This window comes from Cornus florida, unplaced genomic scaffold, assembly GCF_030987335.1.
Source record: "Cornus florida cultivar Cherokee Brave unplaced genomic scaffold, ASM3098733v1 CherokeeBrave_3.0.0_Hap2_Chr01, whole genome shotgun sequence".
NCBI lineage: Eukaryota > Viridiplantae > Streptophyta > Magnoliopsida > Cornales > Cornaceae > Cornus > Cornus florida.
The window spans coordinates 85,274,539-85,301,208 of record NW_026775571.1 but is presented as its reverse complement, the minus strand read 5'-3'; the positions used below and the strand labels follow the sequence as shown (position 1 = coordinate 85,301,208).

The following is a 26,670-nucleotide window of genomic DNA, read 5'->3' as shown; positions in this document are numbered from 1 at the left end:
ATCCATTTTCAAGTTTTCATTTCAGCTACGCAGGGTGTTAGGTATGGTGAGATGGCGAGGCTTTTTGGACAAAAGTCTAAGTATTGATTTGCATATTTTTAGTATATACAAATGCATAAAGAACAAGATCAACATATCTTGACTATGCATATAAAAGTGGAAATGAAAATTTATTATCTCAAAGAGGGTTTTGATTACACCAACTCTCAAACTCCTAAACTCTGTTTCTATAAATGTGGCCTATTACAGAGACACTATATATGCTATATATCTTGTTTATTCTCTTCCTAAGACCACCCAAAGAGTGTTTTTATAGCCAAACCAAACACTTTTGGAATAGTAAACAGGGGGAGACCATCGACTTCAAATGAATTAGTCCAGCTCATACATATTTTAAACAAAAGTTGATAGAATCAATTCATGGATGTTTAATTGTTGTGACTTGGACAAGCTTGTTTGTTTACTATTGTAACCTCATCGATCTGTGGGTCATAAGTAATTCTTCTTTATTCCACATATAAACTAAGTTGTCAAAAATTGCATTCAAGGGATGTGGAGGGAGGAGAAAAGAAACATTGACTGATGTTCCCTTGAGCCTATTGTGTTCTTTCAAATAAGAGAGGAAACGAAAAACAGTCTGTGTTTGTCTATCTAATTCGAAGTTTTTGTTAGTTTTTACTAATGCGTTTTTAGTTTTTGGATAGGTAAATGTACTTACACACATGCCACACACATTCTTGTAATTTGAATCCTCAAGCTCCCTTTGAGTAGGTGGAGAGATACTTTTCAAGCTAAGGTTTTGGTGGTTTGGTGTTCTCTACTATTTACTAATATGAAAGAATGTCTTATTGTTTTGTTTTATGTAATCTCTCAAATAAGGGTAGAGATTATTATTATAATTTAATTTTTTTTTTTTTTTTTCTCTTAAATTCTCATATAAAGGTTGCGTTACACAAACCTCCCTGAAGTAAGTCTTAATTACACATGGTTCCCTTAGTTTTCTTTTATTATATTACCGGTCTGTTAGAAAATCGTGTGTAAATGCTAAAATACCCTCTATTATTATACTACTTTTACTCATTGTCAAATTGTTTTGCGAAATGACCCTTCAACCACCCTTTGTAAAAATGGAGGGAAAAATATTTAATGAACACGCAAAGGAAAGGGAGAAATCAACACAGAAATAGTTGGAGAGATGGGTTTCCTCAGAGAGATCAAGAATCCTTTGTGAAGATGCAAGAAACTCCTTCTATTCTTTCTCTCTCTAGAATTCTTACACCTCAACCCGAATCAAGATCCCCCTCCTCTTCATTCCAACTCCTATTTATAGATATTTACAAGATATTTACAAGATATTTACTAATTGCTGGACCTGGGCCTATTCCTCAGTAAGCCCTGGTCACTCTTGATGGGCTTACTCCCGCTCGGCCCATATGGCAGTGTCTTTTTATGGGCTGACCCAGCTGTTCGGACTGAAGGTTGTGTTTTGCGAGTCGGACCTGGCCCATGTCATCCAGGGCCTCCTCAACTGCCCCCATAATTGCCCCTTATTTAATAAGGGGTAATTATTGATGGCGTCTCATCATGACGCTGACGGCTCGAGATAACCACGTGGGGGAGCGAACGGTCAGATCCAGAATCAATGTTCCGGGGTTCGAGGGATTTCTTGCCTTCCCGACGCTTCGGCCCTCGGGCCCCCTTGCCTATATAATGCTCTCGAATTCCACTTCACTTCCCTTTACCGTCTCCATCATCAGCCAAATCTCCCTCTTTCTAGAACTGTGCTAAGCCTTTTCCGGTGAAATCCTTCGAGAGTCATTCTTCCAGCGATCTTGCAGTCCTCCGAGGTTAGTTTCGTTCTTTTTACTTTCGGCAGGCTTCCATTTTCCCTCTTTTAGATTCTTCTTGCACTTCCACCATGGTTGTAGATCTGGGTGTCCTTCGTATGAGACTTAGGCTTCCTGACAACATCGTAGTTAGGGTTTGCCCCCAAGACGTTAATATTACGACCGGCGCCGGCCTCCTGCCCGGCGAAGTCTTATTCACAAACCTTCAACTGAATGTTGTTAGGTTCCCTCTGCACCCTTTCTTTAGTTACGTCTTCAACAGATTGGGGATATCCCCTCTGCAGGTCAACCCCAACTTCTTTAGGATCATATCTGTTATGCTCTTATTGATGCGTGACAGAAATCTGGACCTTGACCTCATAGACCTCCTTCTGTGCTATAAGGTCAGTAAGATCCGTACTAACGAGCCCTTCTACCACCTCTACCCGTTCGAGAAGATGTCCATATGCACTGACACAATAAAATCTGAAAAGGGTTGGAGGGATAGCATAGTGGGTATTAGTGGGGCTTGGTCTTCACCGGCTGCAGAGGATTACCCTATCCCGAGCGCCTTTGGTGTCTGCTCTGTCTCCTCCTATAAAAAATTCAAATCCCATAAACACGACTGCCCCTGTGAAACATGCGTTCCTCGTTTTTGCACTTACTTATGCCGCTCCTTGGGAATACCTTGTGATGACTTGAGCTACAGTGTTTGCAGGGATAGGATTAACTACTTGAAGAGATACGTTCTGAACGATATTCCTTCCTGCTCAGATCTCCTCACTTCAGACAACCTCTTTGCGCTCTCATTACTCGGCTACAATATGAGCAGACTGCAGATTCCCTCTTTTGGCAGGAGGAAAAATACTCCCCCAGTCATTCCTGCTGCTGGGGCGACCTCCTCTCCAGCGTCGGCTTCTTCTTCAGCCACCATATCTGACACTGTCCCGAGCGCAGTGGCTACTAACCCTGCTGCCAGCGCCCCTGCGGCCAACCAGAACGCGCCCTCCCCAGCTACCATAGCTCCTGCTGCTGCGGGGGGCGGTCGGGACAAAGAGCGAGGCAAAAGGCCTCACCCTGACAGTGAAATCGACCCTGAGGAGGAGCCTCTTATTAGAAGGACCCGAGTCTCTGGGCCGGGTACTCTCTTGCACCGAGCGATCAGAGCTCCTTCTCAATCTGGGCCTCCTGCAGCTGGTGGCTCTGCTTCTGCTTCAGGCCCCCCTTCTATCCCCAGCTTGCCGCCATGGGCCCCTCGGTACACTCGAACGGATGGGACGTTCGTGAAACCGAACGAGACCATGCTGAAGGATGGCCAGACCGCTATGGCCTACTACAGGAGCATGTGGACTCCGAAGGACATTGAGGCGGCAAAGGGCCTTTCCCAGAAGGACGTGTTCAGTCGCTTTCCCCAATCTGCTATGGAGGTGACTTTTATTTTCTAACTCATGAATTCTCTTATATTACTTGGTCTTGCCTTCTCCCGTTCTGACTATTGGTTTAACCGTTCTTATTGTGCACCTATGCAGACATTGTTTGGGATGATGGCCATGCAGAAGCAGGTGGAAATGGGGAACGCCAGGGCCCGAAAGTATTCTGACAGCCTGGAGGTGGCTAATAAAGAGAACGACCTCCTTGCCATGAAGAATACCGAGGTGCTGGTTCGGCTTGACAAAGCCGAGCAAGAGAGAGATGTCCTGAAAAAGGAGAATGATTCCCTTCAGGATGAGAAGGACGCCCTCCAGCTCGAGAAGAGCGTCTGGCAGACTGAGCAGGAATCACTCAGAGAAGAGAAGGCAGAACTCCAACGTCTTCTAGCTGATGAACAGTCTGCTCGGATGGCTTTTGAAAAAAGAGCTCTGGACGAGCGTACCGCTCTGATCGACGTTATCAGCAGAGTGGGTGGTGGGATGCTGGCCCTTCATGCTCGGTTCTCCAGGGTCGGTGCTCTTCGGTATGCTCAAGGATTCCGGGAAGGCTTCGCCGACCGGGTTCCGGATGAGGGACAGACCAGCTCCACTCCGGATGAGGTAGACAAGGATCTGGGGATCGAGCCTCTGGGGGTCTATGTCGACCCAGAACCCACCGAAGCGGAGCGTATATTTGATGAGTGCCAGGACATCGCATCCTCAAGGATCATCACAGCTCCTCCTACCGCTCTGCCACTGACCGCTCCCCAATCGTCAACCGTGGCTCCCTCTGTAGCCACTGCTGACGCTGAACCCCAGCCGAACGACTCAGTTATTCACCTGGATTCCCCACCTCATGAAGGTGAGGCGGCTGATGGGGCCGAGGAGGCGAGTCGGCAGGACCAGGATGCTGTTGGTACTGAGGCGTCTAGCTAGGGCTCCTTCGAATTCTTCCAGTTCATATCTTCTTGTAATGATGGACACCTCTCTTTTGTAAACTAAATGTTCAATATTAATGAAATGGCCGAACTCTTTTTCTCTATGTGTTGTGCTCTGTTCAACTTATCTTCAGTACATATATATCTTTTCTCTCTTTTTCTTTTTATATTAGTTTTGCTGTGTGTTTGTACGGCAAGTGCCTGGCGCTCGGCTAGAATGCCACTTGCCACTTGGCTTTAAATTTTTAGCAAGTGTCTGGCGTTCGGCTTATAGTGCCACTTATCTTGCTTAAGTGCCTGGCGCTCGGCTAGAATGCCACTTGCCACTTGGCTTTCAATTTTTAGCAAGTATCTGGCGTTCGGCTTATAGTGCCAGCTGCCACTTATCTTGCTTAAGTGCCTGGCGCTCGGCTAGAATGCCACTTGCCACTTGGCTTTCAATTTTTAGCAAGTGTCTGGCGTTCGGCTTATAGTGCCAGCTGCCACTTATCTTGCTTAAGTGCCTGGCGCTCGGCTAGAATGCCACTTGCCACTTGGCTTTCAATTTTTAGCAAGTGTCTGGCGTTCGGCTTATAGTGCCAGCTGCCACTTATCTTGCTTAAGTGCCTGGCGCTCGGCTAGAATGCCACTTGCCACTTGGCTTTCAATTTTTAGCAAGTGTCTGGCGTTCGGCTTATAGTGCCAGCTGCCACTTATCTTGCTTAAGTGCCTGGCGCTCGGCTAGAATGCCACTTGCCACTTGGCTTTCAATTTTTATAGTAGACCATTGGAAAAGAAAATTCTTCTCTTCTTTTTTTGTAAATTCCGGTAACTTGCTCATTCATATGTATTTGATTAACAACAAATAACATCCAGTTAAAACCAGAACTTAGCTTCTATTGATAGTACCTCTTCAGAGACGTGGCGTTCCAGGGCTTGTTGACCAACTTTCCCGCCATGGTTTCCAACGTATATGCCCCTTTGCCAATGACTTCTGCAATTCTGTATGGGCCTTCCCAGGGTGGCATCATTTTTTTGACCATCCCCACCTTTCTTTTCAGAACCAGATCGCCCGGGGCAAAATCCCTGTGTTTTACTCTCTTATTGTGACTATTCGCCAGCACTTGCTGATACGATGCTAGCCTTATAGCCGCTGCGTCCCTCCTTTCGTCTATCATGTCGAGGTTCAATCTTAACATCTTGTCGTTCTGATCTCGACTCCATGCTAAGCTTCTGATAGTGGGGACTAAATGCTCAACCGGTATAACTGCTTCGGTACCATACGCCATCGCGAACGGGCTCTCCCCAGTCGGCCGCCTTGGGGTGGTTCTGTAAGCCCATAGAACGTTCGGGAGTTCATCCAACCACTTCCCCTTATGATCTTCCAGCTTCTTCTTAATGCAGGCGAAAATGGTTCTGTTTGTGATTTCTGCTTGTCCGTTAGCCTGAGGATGACTTACTGCAGCCAACTTCTGGTTGATTCCATACTCCTCCAGCAGCTTTCTTACTTGCCTGCTGTCGAGGTTTGTGCCATTGTCCATGACTATTGTTCTGGGAACACCGAAGCGGCAGATAATGTTGTTCCAGATAAATCGTCTCACCTGAGTCTGAGTCACGCTAGGATACGGTTCTGCCTCCACCCATTTAGTGAAATAATCCGTGGCCAGTAACACATACTTGTTCTGAGCTCTTGCAGTTGGCAGAGGACCGACCACATCCATCCCCCATTGCGCGAAAGGCCACGGCGAGGCCATTACGTGCAATTCTTCAGGTGGTTGGTGGATCATTGGTCCATATCGTTGGCACTTATCGCACCTTCGAGAGAACTCCTCCGCATCTCTTGACATGTTTGGCCAAAAATACCCTTGTGTCATTGCTTTATGCGCTAACGATCTTCCCCCAGAATGATTGCCACACACACCCTCATGAATAGCTCGCAATACCTGCTGCGATTCCGCGGGGGTGACACATTTCAAGTACGGGCCAGAATAGGACCTTCTGTACAGCTGGTTCCGCACGATGGCGTACTTGGCAGCATTCTTTTTGAGTTTCCTAGCTTCATCCCTTTGCATAGGCAAAACGCCATCTCGAATATAGGTAATGATTGGGTCAATCCAACTCGGTTCATACGGTATGACGTTGACTTGCCAAGGGTCCGAGACCATCGGTTCTTCGAAAATGGACGGCTGGGTCACTATTCCCACTGGAATCACCCTCGCCAATGTTTCACCACAACTTGAAGCACTGCATGCTAAACGGTCTGCATCTGCATTCTGTTCCCTCGGCAACTGTATGAATTCAATCTTTGCAAAGTCCTTGGCTCTACGCAGAACGGCAGAACGGTATGCCCCCATCATGTCATCCTTGGTTGCGTACTCACCATTTACCTGCCGAACAATCAGCTGCGAGTCACTATACACTGTCAAACTTTTGATCTGTAGCTCTTTGGCCAACTTTAATCCATTTAGCAACGCCTCGTATTCCGCTTCATTATTGGTGGCTCGGAACTCAAGTCTGAGTGCTTGGCTCAAGGAAGTACCTTCTGGGGTTTGCAGTTTGATCCCAATCCCAGCCCCCGTCGGGTTAGAGGAGCCATCCACAAAAAGTTTCCAAGAGCCGCTTCTAAGGTCCTCTTCCGTATCTTCGGCATCACATTCTAGTAGGAAATCGGCCACCGCTTGCCCTTTAATAGCTGTTCTCGGCTCGTACGTTATGTCAAATGAACTCAACTCTATGGCCCACTTTGTCATTCTGCCCGAGAGCTCTGGCTTGTGCATGAGCGTTCTGATTGGGAAAGTTGTTAGAACAGCTATGGGGTGGGATTCAAAATAATGCCTTAACTTTCTTTTTGCATTTACAAGTGCAAGTACCACCCGTTCGGCCTTTGAGTATCTTTTTTCTGTCTCCATCAGTGTCTTGCTTACATAAAATACTGGGTATTGCACCCCTTCCTTGCAACGAATCAGAACGGCACTCGTCGCGACACCAGATACTCCAAGATATAGAAATAACTTTTCTTCCGGTTCTGGGGCTGACAGGACTGGCGGATTCTGCATATATTGCTTCAAATGAGTCAATGCCTGTCGTTGCTCATCCCCCCAGACCTGCCTTCCATGGCTCCGAATCGTGTCAAAGAATGGTTTGCAGTGGTCTGACAACTTTGAAATAAATCGACTTAATGCAGCTATTCGTCCTGTTAGGGCTTGCACCTCTCTGATCGTCTTTGGCTCGGCATTCTTAATCAAAGCCTCTGCTTGAGCGGGGCTAACTTCGATGCCCCTGCGGTTGACCACGTGTCCCAGGAACTGCCCGGAACTCACACCGAACGAGCACTTGGTCGGATTGAGCCTCATCCCATATCGCTTTAGTACATCAAATACATCTTGCAGATGCTTCAGATGATCATCCTTTTTCCTACTTTTCACCACCATGTCATCAATATAGGCTTCGACAATCTTACCCATTTGATTCTTAAAAACTTTGCTGACAAGTCGTTGATAAGTTGCTCCCGCATTCTTTAATCCAAAAGGCATAACCTTGTAGCAGTACGTTCCTCGCTCGGTGACAAAAGAAGTTTTTTCTTCATCTGCGGGGTCCATAGGAATCTGATTATAACCTGAATATGCGTCCAGAAAGGTTAAACGCTCATACCCCGTGGTGGCATCCACCATTTGATCAATCTTAGGCAACGGGAAACTGTCCTTCGGGCAGGCTTTGTTTAAATTGGTGAAATCAATGCATACGCGCCATTTCCCATTTTTCTTCTGCACCACAACGACGTTGGACAACCACTCAGGGTAGTGCACCTCTCTGATAAATCCCGCATCAAGCAGCCTATCAACTTCTTCCGTTATGATCTGATTACGTTCTGGAGCAAATCTTCGCTGCTTCTGTTTCACTGGTTTGAAATTAGGATTGACATTCAGGGAATGACAGGAGACGGAAGGACTAATTCCAGGCATGTCGAGATGACTCCATGCAAATACGTCGACATTGTGGGATAAGAAATCCACTAGCTCTTGCTGCTCTTCTCTGGTCAGTCTTATACCCACTCTGGTAGTTCGTTCTGGCCTGGACTGATCGATCTGCACATCCAGAAGGGGCTCCTCGGTCAAGTCGGCTGACTCCTCCACCCTATTCTGCTCGAGTGGAGGTTCCTGTAATTGCTATCTGGGGCTTGTCGACCGGACGGGCGCCTTTCCCTTCCCTGCATGCTTTAGTGTGACGGAATAACACTCTTTGGCTGCGACCTGATCCCCCCGAATGTCTATCACTTTATCTCCATCGGGCCCGAGGCACCTCATGACCTGATGCAGAGTTGAGGGTACACCTCGGACTCTGTGAATCCATCCTCTTCCCATCAGGAGATTATACGAGGGGTGAATTTCCACAACCACAAAAGTTTCCATAAGAGCTCGCTCTGCAGCTTGAACTTCTACTTCCACCATCCCGACGGGTTCCACCCTCTTCCCATCGAACCCTAATAAGGGATTTCCGGTGGGCTTGAGCCTCTCTGGTTTAATGTCGAGCCTGTCAAATGTGTCCCTTGGCATAACATTCGCACTGCTCCCAGGATCGATCAGAACTCTGCGCACCAAGCACTCTGCCACTGTCAAACTGACTACCAACGGGTCGTCATGAGGCAGTTGGACACGCTGCAGGTCTGTCCAGTCGAACTTTATCTGCATTGACGGGCTCTGTTGGTGTAGAGTGGTCACATTGCCGACCCTTTTCTTCATCTGTGCCTGCCGCAGGCGCACCCGTAGCAGCTCATCTGGCTCTTCACTAGGCTCGGGTCGACCATGGATAGCATTGATTATACGAACTGGTTGCGAATTGTGGGAGCTTTGTTTATGACTCCTTTTTATTTGTTCCACTGGTCGATTCTGCTCCATCGCCGAGCCTTGAACATAACTCGCAAACTCCCCTCTAGCTATCAACATCTCCACTTGCCTCCTCAGGTTCCTGCATTCGTTAGTCTGATGTCCGAAATCAGAATGAAAAGCACAATGTTTAGTTTGATCCCTCTGTTCGAGGGGTTGTCTAATTGGCAGTGGTGGATGAAACTTGTCCTTGTTCTCCTGATATATCCTCGCCAGAGTGACCTTCAGCGGAGTAATCAACTCTTCCTCCCTGGACCTTTTTTCGGCCTTCCAAGTGGTCTGACGTTGCGGCTGAGCCTGCTTCTGCCTGATCTTTGCCTTGGACTTTTCCTCGGTCGACACAAGCGACGTTGTCCGAGCATTAGCTGCCTCCTCTTCTTCGAGGCGCACAAAGCCATCGGCTCTCTCATTGAGTTCGTCCATGGTAGCTGGCGTATTCACTACCAGACTGGTGTGAAACGGAGTTCCGCGTGTCATGGCTAACTTGAAGGCTTGAACTGCCGTAGTAGGATGGCATTCGATTACCATACTCTTAGTGAGATTAAACCTGGTAAGAAAGGCCTGGAGCCGTTCATCCTTGTGTTGCCGCATCGTGAACAGGCTCGAGATGTCCTTCGGCGGGCGTTTGTTCCCGTAGTACTGGCTTATGAACCGATCGCACAGGTCCCTGAAACTGCCAATGGAGCTCCTAGGCAAGTTTTTGAACCAGCTGAGCGCCGGTCCGGCCAAACTTGTAGGGAAGCATTTGCACATTAAAGAGTCGTTTTCCGTGTTCAGGGCCATTTTCAACTGGATATGATACACATGATCGATCGGATCGGTTGTTCCGTCAAACAGAATAAAGACTGGCATAGCAAACTTCCTTGGATGCGGCGCATTCAAGATCTCGTCGGTGAATGGTGAATCCACCGTCCGAGCTGCGGATCGGAGAGCTTCATTCTCTCTCTGGAGTCCGGCGGTAGCTCTGTGAGTTACGGTTCTGCCCTCCGAACCGTGATGAGTGACAGTAACCATGGAGGGCCGGTAAGACGGATCGAACGACCGTTCCTCTATGAACTCTCTCTGCCAAGGCGACGCTACTCGACGGCGATCTACCTCCATCACTTCCTCTCGGTCAAACCTTTCCCGCTGCGGATCAACGTGAGTCGAGCCTTCGTGATCTTCAACTCGACGAACATTTGGCGGCGAATTGTCCATCATCCTTTCATCACGGTGGTGAGCTGACTGATTGTTCTCGTTCTGATCGCCTTGATGCGCGATACTAGATGGAACACCTCCTTCTCCGACCGGAAGCGGATGCGAGACTGCGGGTATTTGCCGATGCTGCAATCCAGCTTTCAATTCTGCATTTTCTTTTCTGAGAGCTTCAATCAAATTCATCAACTCTTCAAGCTTTGTTTGCTGGACAGCCTCCATCGGATTGGAGCTTTCACCTATCATTATTCCCGAACGGAGTAAAGGCATTAATCTCAAGCTCGCGAGTAGATCTAAGCTTCGTGAGTAGGAATTTTTAGATCTGGCTTCTAATTCTCCGAATTATGCTCACTGTTTACAAGATCTGAATTGCCTGGACTCTAAATCCGTCAGATCCTGTCACAATCGAGCAACTCGCGGTTGCGTAGATCTGAAGTCACTCCTGCCAAAGCTTCAAGAATCGTAATTCCTCCAGAGTAGGTCACAATCGCTCAGATCTGGATTCAAATCCGCAAGATCGAGTCTCGATCAACCGAATTGGTTTGAATCCATTCGATCCTCCTCATTGATCAACCAAACTTTTATGCGTTTCCCACAGACGGCGCCAATTGAAGATGCAAGAAACTCCTTCTATTCTTTCTCTCTCTAGAATTCTTACACCTCAACCCGAATCAAGATCCCCCTCCTCTTCATTCCAACTCCTATTTATAGATATTTACAAGATATTTACAAGATATTTACTAATTGCTGGACCTGGGCCTATTCCTCAGTAAGCCCTGGTCACTCTTGATGGGCTTACTCCCGCTCGGCCCATATGGCAGTGTCTTTTTATGGGCTGACCCAGCTGTTCGGACTGAAGGTTGTGTTTTGCGAGTCGGACCTGGCCCATGTCATCCAGGGCCTCCTCACTTTGATAAGGGGAAGCTCTGGATCGGCACATCGATTTCTGCAAGAACCTTCGACCTTGAGTCTGAATTCTAATGCTATAGAGCATTCGATCTTCGCCATGGGACGGCTTCTCAGGAGAAGTTTGGATTCTCCGAGAACTCTCTGATCGACACCGAGTAGTCCTCTTTGAGAGGTTAGTCGTCCAACCTCACTGCTTCAATCGGAAAATTGATCCTCTTCTCTGTGTCGGTGATCACCATTGCAAATTCAAAGGTAACTTTGAAACAGAGGAGTGTCCTCAATGTGGCTGCATGTGGATTACCCATGCAGCCACATTGATTCAAAGGTAACTTTGAAACAGAGGAGTGCCCTCAATGTGGCAAGCCTCAAGGGAGGGCGACGTAATTTTTTAAAAATTCATGGGAACCGTGTGTTATAAGGCCTTAACTTGGGTGAGGTTTGTGTATTATCCCATACAATGAGGGTACCACTTTAATTAATGCAACACAATAAGGACTTGAATAAATGTATTATATAGGAATATATATATTTATCACTGACAGTTTAATTTGGTCTTTTTGGATTCCAAATTGCAACCAACCCATAATCAACAGTTTTTTACAGTACAAAATCAAACTGTTGGATTAATAGCATATGCTGTATTTCGTTACCTTTTCAACTAATATATAAGGATTTAACATTTGTATGGTCTTTTTTAAGCCTATTCATTTATTATATATGAACAAACAAAAATAAAATGTACAAAATTTACTAGGAAAAACTACACAAATTCTTAAAAAAATGGTGGACTTGAAAGGATTCTTCATTCCTCCCCCTATCATTCCCCTCTTATTCTCTCCTCTACCAAACAATAAAAATTTACTCTAAACCTCTAATTAGGTCAACTTGTCATGTGGTTTAGTTAAAAAACAATGTTATAGCGCATCACTTGTTGGCACTGGTCTTCAATGTATATATATAATCACTAAACAGAGGAATATATATAGATATAAACAATAACTAAAAATTGATATGGCTTTTGAATTTTGATATATGAGTAATTTAGTGTCTGAGTGTAGGTGAATATATATATATATATAACTTTAGTGAGTATGAGTCAATCTTATGCTATCAATAATCTGTTTATCTCCTTTTCACCCATTTTTTCTCCATGTATCCTAAAATTTCTATTTACTGAATTTCATCCTCTTCCTATGTTAGAAATACGAATGACGTTGCTTGGATATGATGACAATAGGTGATTTTATTGTGGCCAGGATGGAGTGCTTGATGAGTGATCGTGCCATGAAGATGGTACAACTTGCTATCAAACTTGGATACGATGATAATAGGTGATTTTATGATGATGTTAGAGTGCTGCTGCTTCTTTTTTCATCTACAATCCAAAGAATATACCAAAATTTTACTGTGGATAAACATTTTTTTGTTACCATACTTGTATTCTTCAATTTCTGCAAATGAAGACGTAGAATGTACCAGTTCATCGAAGATGAAGACGTAGAAATGCATAATATTGTACCAGTTATAGTGCATCAAGGATTCAAGATGCAGCACACTATTTTGATGCTGTAATAGTAGTACTTGTGACTCTGGAACATTTTAGTTGCATGAATTGATGTTTGTAATGGCAGTACTTGTGACTCTGGAACACTTTAGTTGCATGAATTGATGTTGTAATGGCAATACTTGTGAATCTGAAACATTTTGGTTTGTAATGGCAGTACTTGTGACTCTGGAACATTTTAGTTGCATGAATTGATGTTGTAATGGCAGTACTTGTGAATCTGAAACATTTTGGTTTGCATGAATTGATGTTGTAATGGCAGACTTGTGAATGTGGAACATTTTAGTTGCATGAATTGATGTTGTAATGGCAGTACTTGTGAATCTGAAACATTTTAGTTTGCATGAATTGATGTTGTAATGGCAGACTTGTGAATCTGGAACATTTTAGTTGCATGAATTGATTTTGTCCCCTTGCAGCTGCTCATTCCAGTGAAGAGCTCCTTGACTGCCATTTAATCTATCGAGATTCATAATCCTTGGTCTTCAAAGTTTTTTTCAAAACGCGTCTACAAAGTCAAGCGATGTTTCTCTTCTAGGTATTGTGGGACATGACCCCGAGACTCTAGAGTTGTGCATTACAAAAAAAATTAAAATAGTATAACAAGAAATTGGATGAAGTCTAACGAAATGAATGTCAGAATTGTCAGATATTCTCTTCACAATAAATTTTTGAACTAACCTAATACGTGATTTGAGTGATGTACTTATTCTGAATTAGGTAAGTAATAATAATTTTGCTAAATTGAGATTGAGAGAAAAGTGATCTCACCTCGTTCTTAGTGGATAATCCAAATTTTATGTGTTCTCATTCGTGAATAGGACAAATTAATTTGCTTAACCATAATAAAAGTGTGTCGTGTGTCGTTTTATAATTGTTCATTACTTAGAATTAAAACTTGCTATAAATTTGGTTATGCACAATAAGTAGTATCACATCATGGGTGACCATATCATATGATTCTTAATAATTAATTAAAAGTAAATCAATATAATAATACCACTTCAATAGCTCTAGAAGTGTTTTAGGAGTTGAAAGACATAGTTAACAACTCTCTTGACCATACACAAATATTTTATTCAAAATTTATGCAATCTACTTCTTCTCATATTAAATTATTAACTGCTAACAGATCCATTATTTATTCAATCTACTCTTAGTGGAAGGTGTTTCTATGATGCTAACAAATATATATATATATATATATAGAATAAGAAAAAAGACCGTTGGATATTTTAAAATTTTAATCAAGAAATAATACAATAATAAGAACTTGTTAATGCTTATGCTATAGGCTACATAGGTAGCCACATGTTCCACATAAAATAAGCGTCTGTTACACTCCAATTTATGTATTATAGTAAAAAAAACGCAATCATACTGGCTTAAATGTCAAGGCCAAGTATGTCTTCCGCAATCTCAAAGTGGTGTCTTCTAACGTACGCCTACGTGGTGTTTCCCCAGCACCCACTCCCATTGACAAAGTCAACGGCGGGTTCACATGTAACATGACTTTGCAACATTGCAACCATGAAAGTGGATGCCCTCCGATACATTTATTTTGAGCACGCAATATTACATTTTTGAAGTAAACAAATGTTGTCCAAGGGTATCTCTAATTCTGCAGGTATAAGTTATCTTCCTCAAAAGAAAGGTTGAGAGTTCACTCTTAACCTTTAAGTACGTTTAATTTATAGAGTAATGATACTTTATTTAATCAAATTGACCTATTCTTAGATTGAATTATACGTGTAAATACAACGTAATTATCTAAATTGTTGATATTTTGTTTGGGCACTAAACATACCAAAAATAAATATAGAAAGAAACTAAAGAGATTTTGAAGACCCCTCTTTATCTCTCTGATTTCTCCATTCCTCTTTTTCTTGCTTCCTTGGTTCTTTCTCTCGCATCCATTGCGTAATAAACTTTTGAAGTTTTTTTTAAAAAAATCAAATCCCCAAAACTGATACAATATACAGAAGCCTAAATATATATTGAAAAAAAAAAAAAGGATATTAGGGTTTTTTTTTTTTTTTTTTTTTTTTTTTTTTATAAGCAAACATATATGTTTATATGTATTTTCTCCTTTAATTTTATAAACCAATAGAGACTTCTCAATACTTTGTTTTCCTTTCAATTTTGCAAAGTAGAAAAGAGAGAACCGTGAGTTAAGAAGATGAATGGAGAAATCAAAGAGATAGAAAGGGATCGTCAAAACTTCTTCAACTTTTTTTCATATTTATTTTTGGTATCTTTAGGGCGTAAATAAAATATCAACTATTTATATAATTACGTGACTATTACATGTAAGATTTAGACTAAAGAGTAGGCCAATTTGATCGAACAGATTATCATTACTCTTCAATTTAACTTCTAATATATATATATATTGTATTTTCGAATGAGTATTAATTACATTCTCGAAATAATGATATTGCACAATAAAGTATGAAACTTATGAAATCATATCATATGTTGCATAAATCGGTAAGACTGCAAATGAATCGTATTGTTAGTGAATAATTTGGATTTATTTAAACTAAAATTCTAATTAAAGCTCCTTTGTTTAGCAAAGAAGTCTAGCTTAAGCTTATTTTTTGAGTTGGTTTGATAAATAAGATAGATTTAGGTTTCGCAAAATGTTTTGAAATGTGTTAATGAACAAGTGTGTTAAGATTGTGAATTCAATTTGTTTATTCAACATTGTCTGCATTTATAATACAGTACTCTCCTTATCAATCTTAATATAAATAAAGTGAATTCAACTTTTGATTTAGCTTGACGAGTTAAATACGATTGCTTGTATGAGAGGCCGACTGGATATTGAACTCGAGTTTTGAGTTTAATTTTCAAATTTTTACTTCAACCTTCAAAATATCAATTTGGCTCATTTGCAACTCTAATGCGGGACACTAACAAAAATTAAAAACATAAAAGAAAAAAATACTAATAATTGAGTTATTGTATCTTCAAATTGTGAATTAAAATTTAAAATTTATTCCTAGTTCAAAATAAGAGAAAAAGAAAAGAAAATTTTAAATTTTTTACATTGTATTTATTTTCCCTCATTGAACTTGTTAACCCAACATAACCTAGTTAAACAAAATGGTTACCCATTATAAAAAGAGAAATTACCATTTTGATTACTTTTTCTATAATAGTAATTATTCATTCGATAAATATTAAATAAAGTCCATGGGGCTTGACTCTTGTTGTTTTGTGTGATGACGCATATATATATATATATAACGCTTCACTAACGTCGTGCGTCCTAGTTTCTCAGACAAGGAAAAAGAAAAGAAAAAAAAAAAAAACTGAAGAAATTAAAACCAGAGCGTCGCATTCTGTCTTAAATAAAACAAAATCACCAGTCTTTAATCATTTTGGTGCAAAATAAACAAGCTCCACCAGTACTGGACCAACTGTCTTTCTCTCTCTAAACCCCACCTCTCTCTAAAACTTCTACCATTACTTGTTGCAGAAGCTCAGATCTGAACTTCAACCTGTCGATTAATCTCATTTCCACCTCCAATGGCGACGACGGATAGTCAATCCTCTCACTTTGTGAAGTAAAAAGCTTTTACTTCTACGGTACTCTCTCTCTATATTTATATATAATGTATTTCGAGTTCGTTTATTAGGTAATCTTCTTTTATTATGCGTATCATTTACAGTCAATTCATGCTGGTAATCTGAAATTGGTTTAGCATTATAGTGTGACACTGAAATTTTACATAAAAATCCGTATAATTAACTCTGCAATTCTGAATCTTAAAGACTGAGAGTGCTGAAAAATGTATGTTTGTTTTTACTGTTAATTTGCTTGATTGAATGAATACTGAATAGAAAATGTGAAGTGGGAAAACTTTGCTTGAAAATTTGTAATTTAATAGATTTGTGGTTCTGAACCCTAGTCTTGTTTGCAGATATATTAGGTGAATTAGTGAGTGAAATGGCGAAGTCTAGGCATCCTTTTCCGGCACAAGATGTGTTGTCATCTTCACCCACTGCCGCGAGATCGAGGGAATGGGAAGGCCCGTCGAGGTGGACTGAGTACTTGAGTCAAGAAAGTGCTTCTACAATGGCAAGTAGGACATCTAGGAATGGGGGTTCTGAAAGAGTGGTGCAGAGTTCTGGTGGGTCTCATAAGGGATTGAACTTGCAGTGGGTGTACCAGCTTACTGCGGTTGCAGAAGGGCTAATGGCCAAGATGTATAGATTGAATCAGATATTGGACTATCCTGATCCTGTGAGCCATATGTTTTCAGAGGCATTCTGGAGAGCGGGCTTGTTTCCAAACCATCCAAAATTTTGTATCCTGCTCTCAAAGAAGTTTCCTGAACATCATAGCAAGTTACAACTAGAACGTGTAAGGATTGAAATCATTTTATTATGTACATTTTTTCTTCTTGTTCATAAAAATGGCTCGGAGAGATTTTTGTTTATTGGTGAGATCATTGTTGTAGGTTGACAAGGTTGCTTTGGATGCTTTGAATGACCATGCCGAAGTTCATTTTCAAAGCTTGGAACCTTGGGTTCTGGTATGATTCAACTTTCTTTTTGCCACCTTGAGCATGTCAAATCTAAGAATATTTGCAAGTTTTAGTTAATGCTGGTCTACAATGGCACGGTACTGCTGTTTCATCTCATTGGTTTTATATAAAAATTTGAGCCTTTATTTCAAGTCAATAAACTTGTTTTTTCCCTCAATTTTATTCTTAGAAGATTTAAGGGTTTGTGTGCTTCAGATAATAGGAAGGAAATGAAAAAACCCCGAGAATCTTATCCAAATCATCAAAAGGAGATTATATATTCCAAAGTCATCTTCCAATAATATAGTCATATTCATGCTTTAGCATCCTTGGGTGGCAAGAGCCAAAGTACATGTGAAATATGCCACTGTAGTTAATGGCAAAAGGTGCCCTTAAGGTGCTGAGATCCAGCATTCCCAAAGGTGCTACGTGAGTGCTTGTCTAAGTGAAGCAAGGCACTAACATTTAAAATAAATCAATAAACATTAAATACAGTAAACTTTGAAAGTTTATGCTAACAAAATCTTATTGTTATCATAGTAAATCTTGTTAAACAACAGTAAGTTCCACTGACTGTTCAATATATCATCTAGTATAATCAACATAGTAACTATAATTGGTCTAAGATTATTGTAACCCATATCATTCAAACATCCAAATTTGTCACTTCAAATGACATACATTTTATTTTATTTTATTTTTTTGTCACTTTAAATTAAACAAATAACAAAAAGACCTTAACATACCAAAAACTCTGGAATATAAATTACAAATTGTTAAGGGGAAAAAAACTTAATTAATGAGTATGTGCGTAAAAGAGAAAGAAAGGCTCTGTACAGATGCTCAACTCAGCAAAGTCTTTTCCCAATTACTGATGATTGGCTACATAAATCAATTTTTTTTTTTTCATTTTGCTCTATCTAGGCCATACCCTCAGTCAAACCACATGTTAGGATTTACATTTATGTTGATCTTAAAAAAAGTTTTGTGCTGGCTGACATGTTCATATTTGTTTACAGTACAAATGCTTTGTACAAAAGCATGTATAAAAAAGATTAGAGGGACTGCTATATTTTGTATTGAATGAGTACACGAATGTTTTACATACTATTTCTTTTTTCCTAGTTCTCCTAGGTTTAGGACTCCAAATTAGAAATTTTGAACTTCGATTAACCAGATCCACATAAACTTTCTTAAGGCCATTAACAAAGGCAGACTAATAAAACTAATCCAAATCCGCGGACCACTGCTACAACTTAGTCCCCTAATATATGACTTTAACTTGATTTTTTTTGGGTAGGTTCTCATTCACACACATTCCACTACGGGTCCAACTTAAGCGGGTTGGGCGGTCAACATAGGCCCAACCTAAACCCAAGGTATAATGTCTCTCAACTCGAGCAAAACCCAACGTGACCATCAACCCAAACTCCCCGTTCTGAGCCTAACCTACCTTAAAATTTTTGAACTCAGGTTAGAAAAAGCAGGCTAAAAAAAACTGGTTGATCTCGAGCTAGCCTCAGGTTGGATTACTCGTATGCATAATAAATTTTAAATTCTTAATGCAGATATACAAAAATTATGAACACATTCTCAAGAAATAAATTCCCCAAATGATTAATATACAATAAATCAAGATTTAAAGAAAATTAAACAAGAAAATAGTCATATTAGAATGAGGGTTGTGGTTGAGTTCGGGTTGTCGACTCCCCAACCCAAGACCAACTCAAATTGAGTGCAAATTTAACTTTTTCAGCCCTAGCCCAACCTTAATTGTAAAATTGATTGCCGAACTTATGAAAAATCGGATTGGACATGGTTGGGATGGCTTATCCAAGTTTTACCCTAACATAGGAGATACTACATGAGCTAAAGGCTTGCTGGTGACTTCTAACTTGATTAAACATAAGAAACATTATTAAAGCTACATCAGCAACAAAACAGTTTTAAAAGTAATAAAACAAATAATATACATGGCACTATAAAGGACAATGTTGCCTACAACTAGGTTTGTGGTGGGAAAAGGTAATTGAAATCCAGTAGTTTATGGTTTTATGACACAGAAGGAAAGAAGTACGCTTTGTGGATCATGAGGATTAGAGTTGGATTGTTTTTCTGGAAGAGAGAATGCCGTAATTTCAGAATGTTGTTAGAAATTATTGTAGCTACTATTTTAGGTTTGTTAAAAATTTGGATACCAACTATCTTGTGCATGTTAAAGGCTAAATAAGAAAAGGGTTTTGGTTATAAAATTATGGTCTTGACATGAAAAACTACATAAATTATACTTATTTAAAGAAAAACTAAATAAACTATGGTAGTTGTGATCAAACAACAATGTATGATCAAAGGAGGCAGAATATTGACTATTAAACTAAAGATCACTAGTTAAATGTCCGTCCATATATTTTAACAAAAATCTCCTTGACCGAACAAAACTTTAGAAGACAAATATATGCCAGCGGCATAAAAAGTTCAAGTCAACATAAAATAGACATTGGCAGTTTCCCACGGACAAAAAGACTTCTTGACTGTAGTAGGGCCTTCTATCCTTTCCTTGGGCTTCTACAACTTATCTTGTACTCAACAAATCAACAACAACAACAACAACAACATCAGTAAATTCCAATTAGACTACAACTTGGTTGTGTAGGTTTAAGTTGGTCCATGACCAATTAATCTTATTTCTATCTTCTTTCGATCTGCACTTCCTTCAGTATCTTACACACTTGGTCAATACCATATGATTCTTTGGGTAGATGGATATAAACTTGAGCACAATTTTTATTTTCTTTAAACTTGTGCATACAAACTGTTCCATTTCAAATTGTAGAAAGGGCATTACCAAAGTTTGTCCTTTGTATAGGGAGTCTGGGAGGGATGAATTGGAAAAATGGGCAACTTAGTGCATGAGGATCCTGCCACTACTGGGTCGGGGGAGGGCTAAACCTCCGCATGCTGAGAGGTTGTTTTCCATTTCAAATCCGCGACCACTAGGTCGCAATGGAGCAACGCTACTGGGAGGGATAAACTGAACATTTATTTAATCTTTGGCTTGTTTTGCACTAATAGGCTGTTCTCTACTCGAACTTGCATTTTATGCTTGGCAACCCAAACTTGTACAATCGTAGCAAGCAACAATCCCTTGAGTTTTTAGAGTGTATTAGCATTATTGATTCCAATTGGTTGAGAAAAAAGGAAGTAGCTTTCTGTGTAAGCTTAATGATCACGAACTATATTGAGTCTTTTGTTGATACAATACAAGTTATTTCAAAATATTTTGTTTCTTCTTTGAGAAATCCGTGTCCTATGGAGTATGAAACAATATAACACTTTTGTAAACAAATCAAGTGATACTTGTGGTGCATGATGGTGGAAGCAACTTCATTTTTTGTACATCTATTGTTTCTTTTCTTTTTTACACTACTTTGTCATTGGAGTGCCTTTGGTACTAATTTCTTGGTGAAAATTTTTGCAAGCTTTGATACTATTGAAGATTTAATGGAGGAATCAATGGAGGAAAATCTTTCAGTAATTGATGTTGTTTCCTACTATTGAAGATTTGGTGTTACTAGAGGAATCAGAGGAGAAAAATCCTTGTTTCCTATTTTCTAATTCTTTCTATTCTCATAATTTCTTCTCCTATATAAATGAGCCTCCACCATTGTATTGTGTATGAATTGAGAGAGTGTTATAAAAGTGATGTAGCCCTTTGGGCTCTTTGTGTCGTAGATGTACACGTAATATTTGTGTGTTCTACTTGTTTTATTTATCTCTTCGCTTCCGTTTTATGATTTCAACAGATACAAATGAGATCTGTACGTTAACTTGAAATAAATTTTTTTTTTGTTTGAACTAGCTACTTGTTGACTTAATGGCATTTCGAGAACAAGCTCTGCGACTCATATTGGATCTAAGCAGTACAGTAATTACCTTGTTGGTAAGTTGATAATCATTTCTTGATCACCATTGCAAAATCTAGATTTTAGATGTTTTTGTAACACAAACATTAGAATACTGTTGGTGTTTGACCTGATATGCGGTGTTTGTCATGGGATCTCAATAACCAAATTGTTTTAATTTGTAACTATTTCTGTGCTTGTTCGTGTCTGCCACCACTTTTTAAATGTCATCAACATTCAAGGAAGGCTAGGTTATCCACAATTGGTATGTCAAGAAGGAAAGCATATATTTCTATATTTCTAATGGTTATATAAACTTCTTCTGCAGCCCCATCAGAACTCGCTTATACTACATGCTTTTATGGATCTCTTTTGTTCCTTTGTTCGCGTTAATCTCTTTTCTGAGAAGGCAAGTCCTCATTCCATGTAACCATTCACTGTTATCCTTTTCATCAATGTTATTTCGGTGACTATTTCTTAAGTCTATCCTAGTTAAATATGCATGAATCAGGAAACTTGCATGCATGGATGTGCTTTAATTTCTTTAATATATTTTATATAATGCTTTCATCACAGATACCAAGGAAAATGATGCTGCAAATGTACAACCTTTTGCATGCCATGTTGAGAAATGACAGAGACTGCGACTTTTATCATCGGTAGGATATATTTTCAATAATCTCTTCAGGCTTTTTTAAATGGGTCTGCAATTTTGACCTTGAAGTATCCACATCTTTATAAAAATAATAGTATGTTTGGTATATGACCTAATGTAGTAGTTTACTTATAAAAAATAAATAAAAATGATCTAATGTAGTATTCAAACAATGCATTGTTATCCAAAGATATCATGTTTTTACATGAAATACACGAGGAGAACTTTTCTATTGCTCCACTTGAGCTAAAGAATAAAGCAGTTATGATTTATGAATCCATTCTTTTCACCTCTTGCACTAAACGCTCCTAGGGGTGTGAATAAACACAATAACTGTAAAAAGTGCAAACATTTGTATTTTGTCCTCTTCTGTATTAAGACATGAAACCTGTTTCTTCTGAACATCAGGATGCTATTCCATGCTTGAACAATTAGGTGGCTTAATACCTGGGGATGATTTCTTTAAATAAGCTGCAAAAATTTGTCCCTTTTTGATCTTGTAGTGGCAACAGATTAAGGGATTATATTTTGATGCATATTAATTTAGAAGTGGAGGTCAGATTTGACAAAATATGGTTGGTATTTCCTCTCCTTTCAACCTGAAAGGTAGAGGATTCGAGTCTCCCCAAGAGCATTGTGGGAGTTATTGTCAGGGGAAAAAAAAAAAATAAGGTGACATATTTGATGATGTGATACCTTAACCAGGAAAAATTCTAATTAGCGTTGATCAAAGCCAATCTTCAGGCCTTCACTTCCAAATTAGGGTGCGTCATCTCCCGTATGTGAAAAGTTGTTCAATAGCTAGAGTTTAAAGTATTGATGTAATCCCATCATTACTTATTTGAATTTATTGTGGGCGTATTTGCTGACCTTCTCTATCATATTTAACAATTACAAATTATCCTTGAGGTTTTGAAATTACTTTTCGCTCCATTCTTTTTCCTTGTCAGTAATAGATTTTCCCCTCCGTCAGCAACCCTATGGTCAACAATGGATAAACAGAAACTGACTTAACTCGAAGAATTAGATACCTACTCTTTTTTCTAACTTGAAGCAAATTGTCTCAATGAGCCTAATTCACTGATGACCTACCATCCCCTCCACCAATCCCGCCACTGTTGACTTGAACAACACCTCAATTAACGTGGCTTTCAACTATTTTTACCTACAATCATCCTGAGTACCACCACTCTCATGGGCCTCGCCACTGTGTTGAACTTCTCAAGCATTACAATCCACCATCAACATAGATTCCAAGCCGCCATCTCCACCGATGTATTTGTAACTACATATATATAGTAATTATATATGTATAAACTCATACATAAGTATGCATAAGCAGATTCTATTTCCAACTCCTAAAATATATACTTGAGACCTCACAACCCTCGATCTCAATCACAGCCGCCACCTTTTGTAGTGCTTCCCACCACACACACAAAATCACTCTCTCTCTCTCTCTCTAACATTCCGATGCCAACCTCTAGCTCTCTCTCTAACAAATTATATGGCTATTGGGATATTTAAGTTATGGGTTATTAAGAAACCAAATGGGTGCCCATTGATTTCACAGAATTATTTCCTTGAATGGGAGATTTGATAAGTTAATTTTGAAGAAAAGTTAAATGAATAGCCATGGACTTTACTGGATATCTTAAATACATCAAAAAGCATAGAGGTGGGTTTGATGGGATAGAACATATTGAACCTTCCCAATGCACGTGGTTTGTGGGTGATTGCATGCATCCACAATGACTAGCCTCATCTCATAATGGGTCACAGACACACTGGTGTAACGAAAGAAAAGAGAATGTTACCGGATAAGCTAATTTATTTGATTCTAGCTGTGTTAGCTTAGCACTTCTATATGCGGAAACACTTATCTTAGGCATGATTTCCTTGTGATTGGTTGATGGTGCGGTAGTATAATGTCAGCACAACAATTTACCGGCTTGGTAGATTTATTCAAGCATGGTTTGATTGGTCACTTCATAGATTAGCATATGCAGTCCTCCGAAAAAAGAAATAATTCGAGGAGTGAATGGAAGTCTAGGGAGTTTTCGGGATCATCTGTACTTTTGAATGCTTTTCAAAGACGAATAAATATTTATGTAATAACAAATGGGATGAATTGCACACCAATGAAGTTTACAATAAATTGATGCCATGGGCATTGATTATGTAAACATAACATGGTCCATTGTAATTTTGTGTTTATATTCTTAAAGTTGATTACCCAGCTTTGATTCCCATTAATAAAGTGTGTTGGTAGGGACATATAGAGCACACATCTAACCTTGAAATTGTTTGGACAAAGTAAATGCCTCAGTATCAATCCCGCATTGTTATGAAGAATATTGATGTGTGGCAGCTGATTTATTTCCTTTTCCCTGTGACAGATTGGTTCAATTCATTGACTCCTATGATCCGCCATTAAAAGGGTTACATGAAGATTTGAATTTTGTTAGCCCTCGAATTGGAGAGGTCATATTTCTTATCCTTTTGTTGAGAATATCAGTTATTATTATTAATTTTTCACGATATGATCTTTTTGTTTCAGCTATCACAATGATATGATTAAAAAGCCCCAATTTTCTTTACCAGGTTTTAGAGGCCGTGGGTCCTATAATATTCTTATCAACAGATACCAGGAAGCTTAGAAACGAGGGTTTTTTAAGTCCATTTCATCCTAGATATCCTGACATACTTACAAATTCTGCACATCCAATGGTAAGCATCCTTCTTTTGCATGATGCTGAAAAAACTAAAATATATTTAACTTACTGAAATCTCCATGATTACTCAAGTGTAATAAACTCCTAGTTCTTTTATCATGGAGATAATCAATTATTTCAACCACACTGCAGTTTCATATTATCTCTCTCTCATTATTTTTTCCTGCAGAGAGCTCAAGACTTGGCAAATGTTACGTCTTATCGGGAGTGGGTATTATTTGGTTATCTTGTTTGTCCTGACGAGCTTCTTAGAGTCACCAGCATCGACATTGCTTTGGTATGTTCAAGCAGGTCTTGTGTTTTGCTACTCTAATATATATATATATATTTCCAAATTTAAATTCAGTGCATATTATGAATAAAAATTAGCACACAAATAAAGAAGATTAGCATATTAGAATATGTTATCTAAGGAAAATAGATGACCTATAGACAGTATCTGCGAGCAGCATTTTTGAATGTTTTATTTGTCCTTTGTGCAGTTTCTATTAAATGGACTTTTTTAAGAGAAGAATATAGCCTTAGAAAGTTTCTTCACCCCCTATGTCTATTTCTCAATTAAAATGACTAGCAGTATATATTTCATTATTTTTTAAAAGCACTTTTTTATTTCTATTTTTAATATCTCCATATAATGGATTTCTGTGGCAGATTATCCTGCATTGTTTCTTCTCACACTGTTTCTTGGGTGGATTTTAGGTTGTGCTGAAGGAAAATTTAGTTCTTACATTGTTTAGGGATGAGGTAAGTTCTATAAGTGAGCTATTGTAAATGTGTTCTTCATCTGAGTTAGTTGAACATTCTTATATTTTGTTAAATTGCAGTATATACTATTGCATGAGGACTATCAGCTATATGTTCTGCCACGGGTATTGGAATCAAAGAAGATGGCAAAATCTGGACGTGCAAAGCAAAAAGAAGCAGATTTGGAATATAGTGTTGCAAAGCAGGTGGAGAAAATGATAAGGTATTAACTCGATGATGCCATTTCCGTGAAAGTTATGTTGCTTGGCCAAAGAAATATAGAAAAAAGAAAAAGAAAAAAATAGTATATGATGGGATGTAATAAATTTGCTGTTTTTTTCTGTAAAATTCTTGTTTGGTGGTATCATAGATTTGGGGCATTAACCATTATTTGTTATTAACTTATCATACTTGGCAGAAGCTCTAGCATTTACCTACATGATAAGGTCATTGTTAAATGATATTCCAAACTCATGCAAAATGCTGAAAAGCACTGTTAGGTCTCACTCTCTTTAGGGTGTGCTTGGATTAAGAGAATTGGAAAGAAAATGGAGGAAAAGGAGGGAAATATTAACTTGGTTTGATATCAAAATAAAGAAGGAAAGGAAAGGGAAGGAAAGGGAAGGTTAAATGATATGGAAGTTGGTGATCATCTATTTTGCCCTCATTTCTTATAATAGCTGTCCTCTTTAACCATTTCTACTATCGTAATAGAACTTTTCTTTCCCTTCTTCTCTCTCCGCTATCTTTCTTTTCTAACAAGATGAGGAGTTACCACTACCATTTCCTTTCTTTTCCTTCCATAGTTATCCTAACATGAGGAGGGGTTAATACTATCCTTTTTGTCTTTTCTTTTCTTTCTTAACTAGTGCTATCCTTTCCTTTCTTTTCTTTGAATCCATACTATTTTTGCAATTGTTCTTAAGCCAATTGTAGGTTTATAACATTATTGTGACGAGGCACTTTGTGGAAATGCACATCATTTCTTTGGCAATGTTGACATTACATCATCAATGGAAAAGAAACACGTCTGTAGGCTAACTAAAGCTAAGGTGAGGATGCTCGGATGATTGAGAGGGGTGCCTAATCAAAAATAGTTGGAGCATAGTCAGTGGATGATCAGAAAAGAATTGTTGAGTGATACAGTTGGAGAAGTCACAACCAAGATTGCAGCAGTGAGGACTAAGGGGAAAATGAACCAGACGGCGATTCCAAAGATATTTAATGTAGATGCTTTAATGGTCAATATCTCTGATGATGATTTTTAATTGGTTCCTTGTGTTGAACTTTTTTTCTATCAGTATGACTAAGTTGCTTTTGTTATTATGTTTGATTATTACTTTCATTCATAATTGTCTGCTTGTGTAATTGTGTGACATTTGAACATTTATGTAGTT

At 39.5% G+C, this 26,670-nt stretch overlaps 2 protein-coding genes across 2 annotated transcripts in view; both read left to right on the top strand.

Annotated features, from left to right (window-relative positions):
• Positions 1-1,230: 1,230 nt before the first annotated feature.
• On the top strand, positions 1,231-4,465 carry LOC132303921 (uncharacterized). Its single transcript, XM_059801377.1, has 2 exons — positions 1,231-3,253; positions 3,356-4,465. The coding sequence occupies exons 1-2, from the start codon at positions 1,919-1,921 to the stop codon at positions 4,169-4,171; spliced, it is 2,151 nt and encodes a 716-aa protein (XP_059657360.1). The 5' UTR covers positions 1,231-1,918; the 3' UTR covers positions 4,172-4,465.
• An 11,512-nt stretch (positions 4,466-15,977) lies between these two features.
• The window catches only part of LOC132303905 (protein NAP1), a 44,353-nt gene continuing 33,660 nt past the window's right edge, over positions 15,978-26,670 (top strand). The window contains exons 1-11 of the mRNA XM_059801356.1: positions 15,978-16,296; positions 16,632-17,074; positions 17,172-17,246; positions 21,097-21,177; positions 21,468-21,548; positions 21,716-21,798; positions 24,194-24,278; positions 24,399-24,524; positions 24,699-24,806; positions 25,229-25,273; positions 25,354-25,496. Coding sequence (XP_059657339.1) covers positions 16,658-17,074; positions 17,172-17,246; positions 21,097-21,177; positions 21,468-21,548; positions 21,716-21,798; positions 24,194-24,278; positions 24,399-24,524; positions 24,699-24,806; positions 25,229-25,273; positions 25,354-25,496 — 1,244 coding nt within the window. The 5' untranslated portion in view covers positions 15,978-16,296; positions 16,632-16,657. The remainder of the gene's footprint in view (positions 16,297-16,631; positions 17,075-17,171; positions 17,247-21,096; positions 21,178-21,467; positions 21,549-21,715; positions 21,799-24,193; positions 24,279-24,398; positions 24,525-24,698; positions 24,807-25,228; positions 25,274-25,353; positions 25,497-26,670) is intronic.